This window comes from Ziziphus jujuba, chromosome 12 (genome assembly GCF_031755915.1).
Source record: "Ziziphus jujuba cultivar Dongzao chromosome 12, ASM3175591v1".
NCBI classification, from domain to species: Eukaryota; Viridiplantae; Streptophyta; class Magnoliopsida; order Rosales; family Rhamnaceae; genus Ziziphus; species Ziziphus jujuba.
Genome location: NC_083390.1, coordinates 14,975,338 through 14,987,534, shown reverse-complemented (window position 1 = coordinate 14,987,534; position 12,197 = coordinate 14,975,338). Strand labels below are relative to the sequence as shown.

The 12,197-nt window shown below is 34.1% G+C and overlaps 2 protein-coding genes across 2 annotated transcripts; both read left to right on the top strand.

The window, feature by feature from the left end:
* The first annotated feature begins 1,354 nt into the window (after positions 1–1,354).
* Positions 1,355–3,064, top strand: LOC132800142 (uncharacterized). The gene is made up of 2 exons (XM_060813148.1): positions 1,355–2,866; positions 2,966–3,064. The coding sequence occupies exons 1-2, from the start codon at positions 1,355–1,357 to the stop codon at positions 3,062–3,064; spliced, it is 1,611 nt and encodes a 536-aa protein (XP_060669131.1).
* A 6,440-nt stretch (positions 3,065–9,504) lies between these two features.
* On the top strand, positions 9,505–11,844 carry LOC107428966 (xylan glycosyltransferase MUCI21). Its single transcript, XM_016039575.4, has 3 exons — positions 9,505–9,643; positions 9,737–9,957; positions 10,482–11,844. Exons 2-3 carry the CDS (start codon positions 9,831–9,833, stop codon positions 11,741–11,743), a joined length of 1,389 nt encoding a protein of 462 aa, XP_015895061.3. The 5' UTR covers positions 9,505–9,643; positions 9,737–9,830; the 3' UTR covers positions 11,744–11,844.
* Positions 11,845–12,197: the final 353 nt, after the last annotated feature.

Here is a 12,197-nt window from a genome sequence, read left to right as displayed (position 1 = left end):
TTGTGAAGTTCTTCATGTTGCCCTTGCTTGGAAGTATGAGAAAAGGCTAATACAGTAAAATACAGTAAAGCCAGCAAGGAATACAGCAAATCCGGCCTTTTCTTCCCCTTGTGCGCAAACCACCTTGTTGGTCGGCTTTGAAGCTGCTTTGGCTGGTTTCTATGACTCATCCTCCATATGAATTGAACCCATAAGGATGGGGTTCCAATTCATACAACCCAACCTCCTTATTATCACCAAAAACGTCACTCGGTCCTGTTTTGGCTTCTATTGCTTGTATGAGCAAAACAGGCCTTGGTTCTTTAGATATGGCCAACCCCTCTTGACTATGTAAGTATTCCTTGTATGAAGACAGCAAGATTGTCCTTGAACTTCTTGGCTTGGGCCCTAGTGATCGGTCCCACCTTCATTTGTATTGGGTCAGAACCCCAGCGGGTTGTCGGTCGAATAGTCTTGGGTGGATTCGCATCATGTTGTCACCCGAAGTGGTATTGGTGTTTGAAACACTAATTTTTTTTTTTTGGGTCATTTTCAAAGTAATGTGAATTTTATATGGTTGATGTGTACATGGTGCTTTGATAATGACAATGTTGCTTTGTTTGGTTCGAGATTCTTACGGTTTAAATTGTTTAAATTGATAATGATATACCCAATACGACAGCTTTTGCCTTAGGATGATGTAAAATATTGACAATCTACTTTAATATGTATATATTGGATATGTATACCTATTTGTGTATTATAATATATTGGAAGTATATTTTCTGAACATATTTTAGCATATCTTGTGCTTTGAAAGTTGTAGTAGATATTACCAACATTTCTTGACCCACAAACATTACCCACTTGTAGCAAAGTCGTTAAACATCCTTTTTTTGTAGCATTGTTGGACGTTTAGCATGTTGACTTGTGTTACATTGTTTATATTAAACAGTAACTATTTACCTTGATTCCTTATATCAACATGCCACATGTAGCAGTTAACTCATGATGTTTTATATATATATATATATCATGTCATGGATCGGTTATTTGATATGGTATAATGTGGTATATTATTTGCTACAAAAAGTATCAATATGTTGTGGTGTATGAATATGTTCCTTCTTAGTTTCTTTTCAACTTATTAGTTTCTTGTCAACTTAGATAGAAGCTTACATATTTAACACATCTTAGGTGGTAGTAGAATCTTGAATTTTGGTTTATATTGTTATAGATCTATGCCTTTGTTTACAACTCGAATCTGGCATGGAGGACATTTTGAGTTCACTCCATCTAGACAATATGTGGTGGGAAGTCGGCCCTTTTTGATAACTGTGATCCTGACATGTGGAGTATGATAGTGTTGGCAGACATGGTACAAGAGTTAGGATACTATGGATTTAAGAAGCTATGGTATTTGTCACCTGGTATGTCCGTAAATTATGGATTAAGACAAATGAAAGATGATGATGATGCAATGCATGTGGCTGACTTGGGTAGTAGATTTAAAGTAATTGATATTTATGTGGAGCATCCTGAAGACATTCCTTTATTAGCTGACATTGAGGGAATAGGTGATAACACTAGTCGTGAAAGAAGTGTTGACTATGAACGTATTGATCTGCATGACATTCATGTGAATGCAGTAGATGATGCAGCAATCAACAGTCATTGTGTGGAAAGGGTACACACTAGAGATGGAGAAAACCTGTATGACATAGATGTTGATGAAGATGAAGATGACCATGATTGGTTACAAGAATGTGCAACCGTGGCAGATCATTTAGCTGCTTGTTCATCATATGAAGGTGGTGTAAGATATTCTAACTTGGCAGACGATAAGGCCAAATTGGCAGATGATGATGTTGCTTCTATACAGAATGATGATATAGGTGCCACTGGCGTTGGCTTGGCAGATACAGCTAATGAAGCTGAAGATGCAGTACATGGACCTAATTTGGTAGGGAATGTAGGCCAATATGACGTGATTTATGATTCTGATCAACTTGTTAGCTTGCCAAGTAGCTCTGATGAAGATGAAGTGAATAGCCACATTCCTGTTTATAGCATACAGGGTGCCAATTTGGAAATGCATATTGGAATGAAGTTTGCTAGTCACATTGAATTTAAGGAATACTTGGTCAATTATGCTTTGTCTGGTGGCTGGAATATTAGATTCACAAAAAATGTATCTTGGAGGGTTACAACAGTGTGTGAGGAAGGTTGCCCTTGGAGAGTACATGCTTTTAATATGCAAGCACAAGAAACTTTTCAAATTAAGATATTGCAAGAAGAGCACACATGTACTAGGTCACTCACTAATAGGTTTGTGAAATTAAAATGGTTAGTCAAGAGGTACTTTAATGACTTCAGAGCAAATCCAAATATGAAGTTGTCTACTTTTCAAGACAAGGTTAAACAAGATCTTATAGTCGACATAATAAGATCACAAGCTTATAGAGCTCGAGAGAAAGCCAATTCAATGGCAACAGGTGATGTGGCTGAGCAATATAGTCGCCTTTGGGATTATTGTGCAGAGATTGATAGATCAAATCCTGAGAGCACATGTAGATTGAAGATAAATAAAGAGTCTGAAAAATCTATTTTCCAAAGGATATATATTTGCTTAGTTGCATGTAAAGAGAGATTCAAGACTAGTTGTATCCCTTTTATTGGGTTGGATGGATGTCATCTAAAGGGTCAACATGGAGGCCAACTGTTGACTGCTGTTGGTAGGGATCCAAATAGGCAAATGTTGCCCATTGCCTATGCAGTGGTTGAGACTGAGAACAAAGACTCATGGAGCTGGTTTTTACAATATTTAATGGAAGATATTGAATATACAGATGATAAGAATTTCACATTCATGAGTGACCAACAAAAGGTATGCCTTATCCATTCATCTATTTTCTATTTAGTTAAAATGTTTAGTCTTTTATTTTACAAGGTATAGTCATTCCATTGTTATTGTTATGTATTGCAGGGCTTAATTCCTGCAATTGAAGGGTTGATGCCAAATGTGGACCATCGATATTATATGAGATATCTATATGCCAACTTCAGCAAGTTATACCAAGGATAGATGTAACATCCCACATCGGTTGGAGAGGGGCACCTCTCCCTTCAAGACGCGTTTTGACAAAACCTTGAGGCTAGAGGGGAGAGAGGGAGTGAACCTTGGGCCAAAAAGGACAATATCTTGATGCGGGTGGTACTGGGCTGTGACATAGAGGTTCAAGGACATAGTATGGAATGCAGCTAGAGTAAGCAATGCTGCTGAATTTAGTAAAAAAATGGGTGTATTAAAGATGGCAAATAGCAAGGTTGCTGAATGGTTAATGAAGTTGGAGCCAACATACTGGAGTCGACACGCATTCAAGAAGGATTTGAAATGTGATTTGTTGACTAACAACATCAATGAGTCCTTCAATGCATGCATATGGAAAGGTAGAGATAAACCTATTTTAGTGATGTTGGAACATATTAGGAAAAAATTGATGGTGTTGATGAGGGAAAGGAGGGAGCGGATAAGGAAGCATAATAAGGAGATATACCCTAAACCTCTTGAGAAGCTGGAGCAAATGAAGGTAGACAGCAGGAGCAGTTTGCCAACATATGCAGGTTATGAGATTTTTGAGGTTGATGACCATCTAAACAAATACGTTGTTAACTTGAAACAACAGAAATGCAGCTGTAGGAAGTGGAATATTAATGGGATACCATGTGGCCATGCAGTATCTTGCATTTTATACATGAAATAGAATCCTGCAAAGTACATAGATACTTCATACAACAAGGTTGCATATATGAAGACTTATGAACTAATGATTTTTCCATCAGATGGACAAGACATGTGGGCTAGGACTTCTTGTGAAACTATATACCCTCCTTCTTATAAGAAAGCTCCTGGGAAGCCAAAAAAGGTTAGAAGAAAAGATCCATCTAAAAAGGAAAGACCTACAAGGGTGCCAACAGTTAGATGTAAAAATTGTTGGGAATGGGGGCACAATAGAAGGACTTGTAATAAACCTGCTATGTCGAGACCAAATGATTGGCGCATTGGGAGAGATCATGTGATAGAGCCTACAGATGACATCCTTAACACAAATGTGGTATAATTTTCCATTTTTCTTTGTTGTTGCTAATTAAAGTTATGATATTTGCTGTTATAAGATTTCAGTTTGTGAAATATAATTTTTATGCAACCTCAGATGGAAGGTTGTTCCCAAACTGTAAACAATGGATAAGACACTTCATCTAACTTACCACATGCATCTTTGACTCCATTTGCATTTGTATGTTTCATAACGTATTGTACATTGTGTGTTAATGTCAAACTGCTATTAATAGGTTTTACGAATATCATGCAGGGTGTAGCAAAAGGACTAGCAGGGCAAGGAAGAGGAAGAGGATAACACCAAGTGGGAAGATTTAGTGCCACGGATGACCCACAACCACCACCAACCATCAGTATTCAACCATCACCACCACCTAGCAATTAATCACCACCAACCACCAGTACTCAACCATTACCACCACCTACCAGTCAACCACCATCTACAGATAAAGAAAAAGGTAAAAAATTATCTCACCACCTTTCACGACTGATATGAATTAAGAATGACAAATCAGATACCAAAAAATAGTATATATTTGTTTAGGGTTTAGTGACATATATATATATATGTGTGTGTGTGTGTGTATTTGGCTATTTTTGTGCATATGTATTAGCCATATCAACAAGCTGAAAAGCTATTACATAGTTGTACTTTTGGGATGGTTGGCTTGTTAGGGTAGCAATATTTTTTATATTTGCCTGTGCTGAAAGTTAAAACTCTTGAACACGTTAGCTTTAAAGGTCAATAGAGTATTATATCTTTTTTGAATTGATGTTAAACAATGGATTTAAGTGCTTTATAATATAATGGGGAAGTAATTTGCATCATTTTTATTGTTTTAGTTATGCAAATAGATACTGAAAGTAAATATTATAACAAATTGATTTAAGTGCTTTATAATATAATGGGTTAATATTACATTGATTTGTATCGTTAATATTACATTGCTACCAATAACCTATTGCAAACCCTAACATGACTATAAGGTCCATCATACTCTATTAAGCAAGTACAAATATAAGGTGCATCATACCATCCATTGTCCAACTCCCTGCTAATGTAAATATAAAAAACCATTTATTGTTTTACCCTTTTATCCACAACTACTTCGTAAAACAATTATTGCAAATATTAAACCTGCAACTAAGACAATGTATATCTTTCTAATTTTGCATACGTAGACCTTCAATTTCCCCACAAATTTCACACTTCTTCTCCACATGCTTAGTACGAGCCATCCATTTTTCTACCTCTGATTTATATTCTTCTATCATTAGTTTGTCATAGGTCTCCTGCTGTTTATAGGCTCGAATTTCATCCTCCAGATTGTGTATTTTATGTCTTAATTGATCAACAACATTCCTAGCATTGTTTGACATGGGTGCGTCAATCCATTTGAAAAATTTGCATCCTCCAGTATCCTACAAACATGCACAATGTATTCAAGCCCATGTTTCTCACATCTTTCCCTTTAATAAAACAAAATTGCTATATTTTTTTCCTAAACATTTATAAAAAAATAGAAAACATTACCTCTGATCAAACATTTTTTTTACAATTCTTTCTTATACAATTTTACAAAATATTTTACAATTCCAGCATTTTTTCGATAACTCTAACATGACCATATTTTTCAAACTTTGAAAAAAATATAAACTGACGTGAGCTAAATCCCCTAAATCCTAAATGTTTCAACACAATACCTTGTGGGTATCACAACTGTAAACTTTTCTCCCGGAATTGACAGTAGTCTTTGATATTCTAACCACAACTGGCCATGGTGTTTCACAATTGCATAGCAAATTTGAATTTGTTTAAGGAATTGAGTTGCTAGAAGACATTTTATTCTTCTTTTTCACGAGTTGCTTTTCCGCATGAACTGCTCTGCCTCATGAATTGCTCTTCTTCCTCACGAGTTGCTCTTCCCTAACGACGCAGCTCCAATGTTAAGCCATGGTGTCGTAAACTTAAGATATAATATTTTGTTTTTTGTTTTTTTTAATCTCTAGCCACTATAAATTTCGGAAAAAATAAATAAATAAATGAGAAAAAAAAGGAAATTAAGGTCACATGCGAAGCACGTGCCCCAATTGGATGGATTCCGTTACATTTAACCTAATTAGACCACATTGAAACTTTCTTACATATACAGGGTATGAATGTGTCCAAATTAATATTAGAAGGTCTAATTTAAACTTTCATAATTATAGAGGGTACCAAAATGCATTTGTCCCCTTTTTTTAAAAAAAAAACCAGGATCAAATCCCCTTTAACAAGCTTAAACCACACTACAAAGTTTGCGACCTATGATGTGGGCTAGGCTGTTAAATGTTCAAAGGACTCCCTATTTCTTTTTTTGTCAAGTACTAGTTGGGCCGGAACATGCAGTGCACAAGCAATACCAACAGCATATAAAAAGGCCCAAGGTAAACAAGTCAGCCTTTATATGTAAATTTTTTGGTTGCAAGGATTCTATGTTTTCAGTTTTCTCTTTCCTTGCTGGTTTTTGCTGTATATTTTGCTCATCTGTAACTTATGATATAGGTTTATCTATGGCCTGCATCCACTATGATGGGCATGATAGCATAAAGAACTGTCCAAATCATATTAAATTTAGCTGGTTTCAAGAATGTTAAGTCTAAGGTAAATTGCCTGGCAAACCTTGTATCAAATAATGGTCCTTTGATGTGGTTTTTGCTGAAATTTAGATGCTCTTTGTTAGGTTGTTGGCTCAAGGAATCGTCATAACATGGTTAAGTCTGTTTTCAAGGCCCTTAATGAGGTAATTAGCCCGTTGTCCTGATGAATATGAATGCTGTTTACTCTAAAATTTGTATGCTGCTATCGTTGGTCTACTTCTGTTTGTTTGCAGATTGAAACGCCTAAGGATGTTTTGTTGTTGAGAAGTACCTGGTTTGATGGAGGTGTCTGTGATTAATTATAGTCATGTGTCTTTTTTTGGGATTCTAAAGGAGGATGTATAAATTCTCTTCATCATGAAATGTGAACAATATTCTTGGGTGAAAGGGACAATGTTTTTCCTTTTGAGAATGATGAATTGGAACATTGAAAATCCAATTTATTATAAGAAAAAAAGGTTACCTATAACAACTCTAATGCTTGTTGCTCATTTAAACACCATAGACTGCTCGTTATACATACCAACATTGTATTTGGTTGATAAAAATTGTAAAATTTGATGGAAGTGTAGTTCAATTGCAATATAATTGATGCAAGTACAGTTTGATTGATACATTACAAATTTTTGCTTCCTAAATAAAAACAAAAATAATGAAGTTTTGGCTGTGTGGGAATGAACGTTGATTGGCCAAATTCATAAAATAAACAGAAACCAATTGTATTTGAATATGTTTTTTTCTTTCATACAAATCGTGGGATTTTGTCCCCGTTAAGGTGCGTTGCTGTTACATTAGGTGTTGTGTTTGTTAGCCTGGTCAGCAAATCATTTATGTTTGTTATGCCACGTTAGCATCTCGGTTGCAAAGAAAGTGGAGGTCTCGGCAAGGGAGCTAGCCTGTACTATCTTTTTTTGCATAAATAAAGTTTATTCGGAAAATCAAGAAGCTACCAAATCCTTTTATTTTCTTTTCCTTTCTTTCTCTTTCTTTATATTTTTCCTTCTTACCAAACACGGTTCTTTCTCAAATTTTTCAATCCTGCATCATCACTAGTTGGGGTCTCAGATTTGGTTTCCAATATTAAATAATAATTAGTGCTGGGGCATCATCTTATATCTAAATAATTATTTTATGCTGCTATTATGACGTTACAATTATTCATCTTAAACTGTCAATTATAATTGCTGAGACTTTTTGTGGCTATTATGATGTTACAATGCAATTGTGATTTCCCAAATTCAACACAAAAAATTTATCCCAAAAAAAAAAAAAATGTACAACCCAAAAATCAATCTGTGACAAGTTGCATCTCACTTTTCAGCGGCCCAAAAAAAAAGAAAAAAAAAAAGATGGTGTATATATATTGGTTAAAATATGTAAAAGTGAAGTCTACAAATCCGAAAAATAGAAGATTTTCTATACATGCTTAAGCCAATGAAGTAGTGCCAAAATCACCGCCTTCTCACGGTTGTCTGAAAAGTGCAAGCATATTTAGCGGTGAGGTGCATGTTTAATTTCAAAAATTTGTACTCCAACTTTGAATTGCATAATTTTTTTTTTTTCATTTTTTCAAACAAACTCGTAGACACATTCATGTTAAAAAATTTAAAGTTACTAAAAATTATCATTACCATTTAGACATAATTGTTAACAACATCTAAAATTTGGATGAAATAGGCCAAATATACACATTACATGCCTTTTAATAAAGAATGTTTTCGTAAAAAAAAGCTAAATATGGATAAAATTGAAAGATTAAAAAAATATATATATATATAAAGAAATGTGATAGAGTTTTTGAACATTATGAGTTCCAAAACAGAGTTATGATTTAATATTATGAGTTGCAATATTTGAACATTTTTACTCATCTTATCGTCTTCTTTTATCCCTAAGTTATTTTTTTTTTTTTTTATAAGGCATGTAACTATTCATGATCTATATTACAATCAGGCTAAGTTATTATTGTTTGCGAGTGTTGCAAAGTGTTTCTAGCCTTCTTTAAAAAAAGACAAAAACTGTTGCAACGTGTCATGAGCTTAAGCTGCCGTTTGAGTACTACCATTTTTTCACATTTTGGCCTAAACCGTTAAGACTTGACTTGTATAACCCACCAGCATGGAGCACATGCAACACATGGTATGTTCTCACTTTCAGCGGCCCCAGAAAAAAACAAAGGAAAAAAAAAAAAGCAACAGATGGTGTATATATATTGGTTAAAATATCTAAAAGTCAAGTCTACAAATCCGAAAAATAGAAGACTTTCTATTCATGCTTAAGCCAATGAAGTAGTGCCAAAATCACTGCCTTCTCACGGCTGTCTGAAAAGTCCAAGCGTATTTAACGGTGAGGTACATGCTTATCTTCAAAAACTTGTACTCCAACCTTGAATTGCATACTTTTTTTTTTTTAAAATTTTTTTTTCAAACAAACTCGTAGAAACATTCATGTAAAAATATAAAAAAAAAGATTGAGGTAATGAAAAGTAGAAACTAGTGTGATTTATTATATTGAAATTTGCTATTTTAAAGTACTATTGAAATATATACCGACATGATAAATATATTAGATGCATTTAATTATGTATTAATTTTTTATATTAAAAAAATAAATATGAGAACCTTCGTCCCTTTTTCTATTTTTATTTTCGTTGACAAATGAAAGGATTTTATTTTATTTATTTGTTAATAATTTTAAATAAAAAAATGAGACAGAAAATCTATATTTTTAACAATTTAATAGGAAAAAAGTAAATCTAATTGAAATAATTAACTAATTATCAAATAGTATACGAATTTCTTTAGAAAAGTATATAGTTGTCGAAGAAAGTGAGAAAAAAAAAAAACTATATATAATACACTTTTAGAAAGTACTCATATAAGATGAAGAGGATTGCAAAGCCAGGTACAAAACTCTCTGTTTCTCCATTTCTATGCATATAACCAATTAAGGAATATGATAAATATGGCCTTAATTATGTTCTTTCATTTTCTTCAGATTGGTACGAATCTTCAAATATTACAGAATAGAGAAAACTACCTTGCAGAAATTAACGAGGGAGTGATTGGTTTCAGTATTTAAGGCCGCGGCAATGAAGAAAAGAGGTTCATCCACGGTGGTTATAAGCTTGGGGTCCTTGGTTTCTTTCTTCTTATTGATCCTGTACTTCTCAAACTCCACCTTAAACTCAAATATCAAATTTTCAACCATTTCTCAAGGTAAGTGATTAATATTTGTCTTCCTAGATTATTATTGTTTGAATTTCATTAATTCCCAGTTGGGGGTAAAAGATGTAATTTAATATTGGTTCATATTTCTGCACCATCCGTCTCAACTCTCAAAATCTCAGATTCTCAGTATTATGTTTTTGATGTAATGTAATGATTTGTTTGACATATTATGAGAAGAATTTCCAAAGAAAATTTTGTGCCTGCCACTCTAATAAAAAATTCTGATAATAATTTGCTCAAATACAATTTCTACATACACACATATATATGCTATTATATATATATATATATATATATACCTATATATATCCATGAATATTTACTGGAAAATACTATCTCTTTGATTATTGTTTTTTCTTCTTAAATTTCTTGTCTTGTAATGTTTTTCTATATTTTTTTTCCGTTATGACATTGGTCAAACCTCCACCCCAATATCATATATATATGTATGTATATATGTTAAATAAATCTTATCTAATTTGTTTCTCTACTAACATGTTGAATGGTCACAGAGAGCATGTATATGCCTGAGAAATCAACTGGCAGAGAGAATCTACGATCTGTTCTTCCTTCATTGCAATCTCCAAAAGCTACCCAAATTGAATGCAACCGCTCTCATTATTCCTATGATATCTGTAAGATCAACAGTCCAACAGTTTTGGACCCCACCACTTCTACATTCTATGTAATGAGCCCTAAAAGCCCATCATTGGAGGAAAAGATCCGACCCTATGCTAGAAAATGGGAGCCTTTTACAATGTCTAGAATCAAAGCGATTACTCTCACTTCAGGCCCATTAAGCCCAAAATGTCAAGTCCAACATAAAGCTCCAGCGCTAGTATTCAGTGCGGGAGGGTACACCGGGAACTTCTTCCATGATTTCAATGATGGGTTTATCCCGCTCTATATCACAGTCAACTCCATCTTCAACAAGCAAGACCCTATCCTTGTCATCTCTGAAGCGAATAATTGGTGGATTAATAAATATGCAGAAATATTAAGAGGTTTTAGCCAGCACCAAATCATAAACCTTGATAACAATAATGTTACTCATTGTTTTCCTTCAGTTGATGTGGGATTAATATCTCACGGGTTCATGACCATAAATCCGAAATCAATACCAAATGCAAAAACTTTTACCCACTTTCATGCTTTCCTACGAAAAGCCTATACTAGGAGCCACCATGTTCAAATCGCCAAAACTTCAAAGTCACCGGCATCTCGGCCAAGGTTGGTCTTGGTATGTCGAACCGGTGCAACGGGACGGGTTTTGATGAATCGAGATCAAGTAAAAGAAGAAGCAGAGAAGATTGGGTTCGATGTGGTAGTGTTTGAACCAACGGCTAAGACACCATTGAGTGTGGCATATGATTTGGTTAGTTCGAGCCATGTAATGGTTGGTGTTCATGGTGCGGGACTAACTCATGCTTTGTTTCTACGACCTGGGTCGGTGTTGGTTCAGGTGGTTCCACTAGGTGCTGAGTGGGTTGCTGAGGTTTGCTTTGGGAACCCAGCTAGGGCTGCGAGGCTGGAATACATGGAATATAGAATTAAAGCCGAGGAGAGTAGCTTAATAGAGAAGTATGGTAAAGATGAGATGGTGGTAAAAGATCCTGTGGCTTTTAGAGGTAACAAATGGTCGGCTGAGGTTATGCATGTGTATTTGAAAAAGCAAGATATTAGAGTGGATTTGAATAGGTTTAGTGGGTATTTGAAAGAAGCCTATAAGAAAAGTAATAAGCTGTTGGAAAATGGAGAAAAATCAAGTGGATGAATATTTTGGTGTAATTTTAGGAAGTTAGTGTTCTAAGTGGATGATTATTTATGTATATTGAATTGGATGCTAATTCCCATATTTGGGAAATTGAAAGACAATTACTTTATTTTTCATTATTTATTTATAAAAACCATAAATATAAATGAAAAGAAGATTGGTTATAATTCTTTGAATGAAAATATGTACAGTATAGGTGTCCTTTATTTATTTATTTATTTATTTTTAATGGAATCCAAACTCCAAAATAAATTATTATCGCAGTTTTATTACTCAATTTAATTCAAACCTATATAAGTCCCAAAAAAAAAAATAATAATAATATTATTATTTTTATGTTAATTTAAATTGTGTTTTATTTTTTATAAGGCTTAATTTAAAGTGTCGGATCAAGGTTTTATTTCTTAGGTAAAGGCTTAATTTAAGTAGTCGTGATGATTTAATGGACGATGTG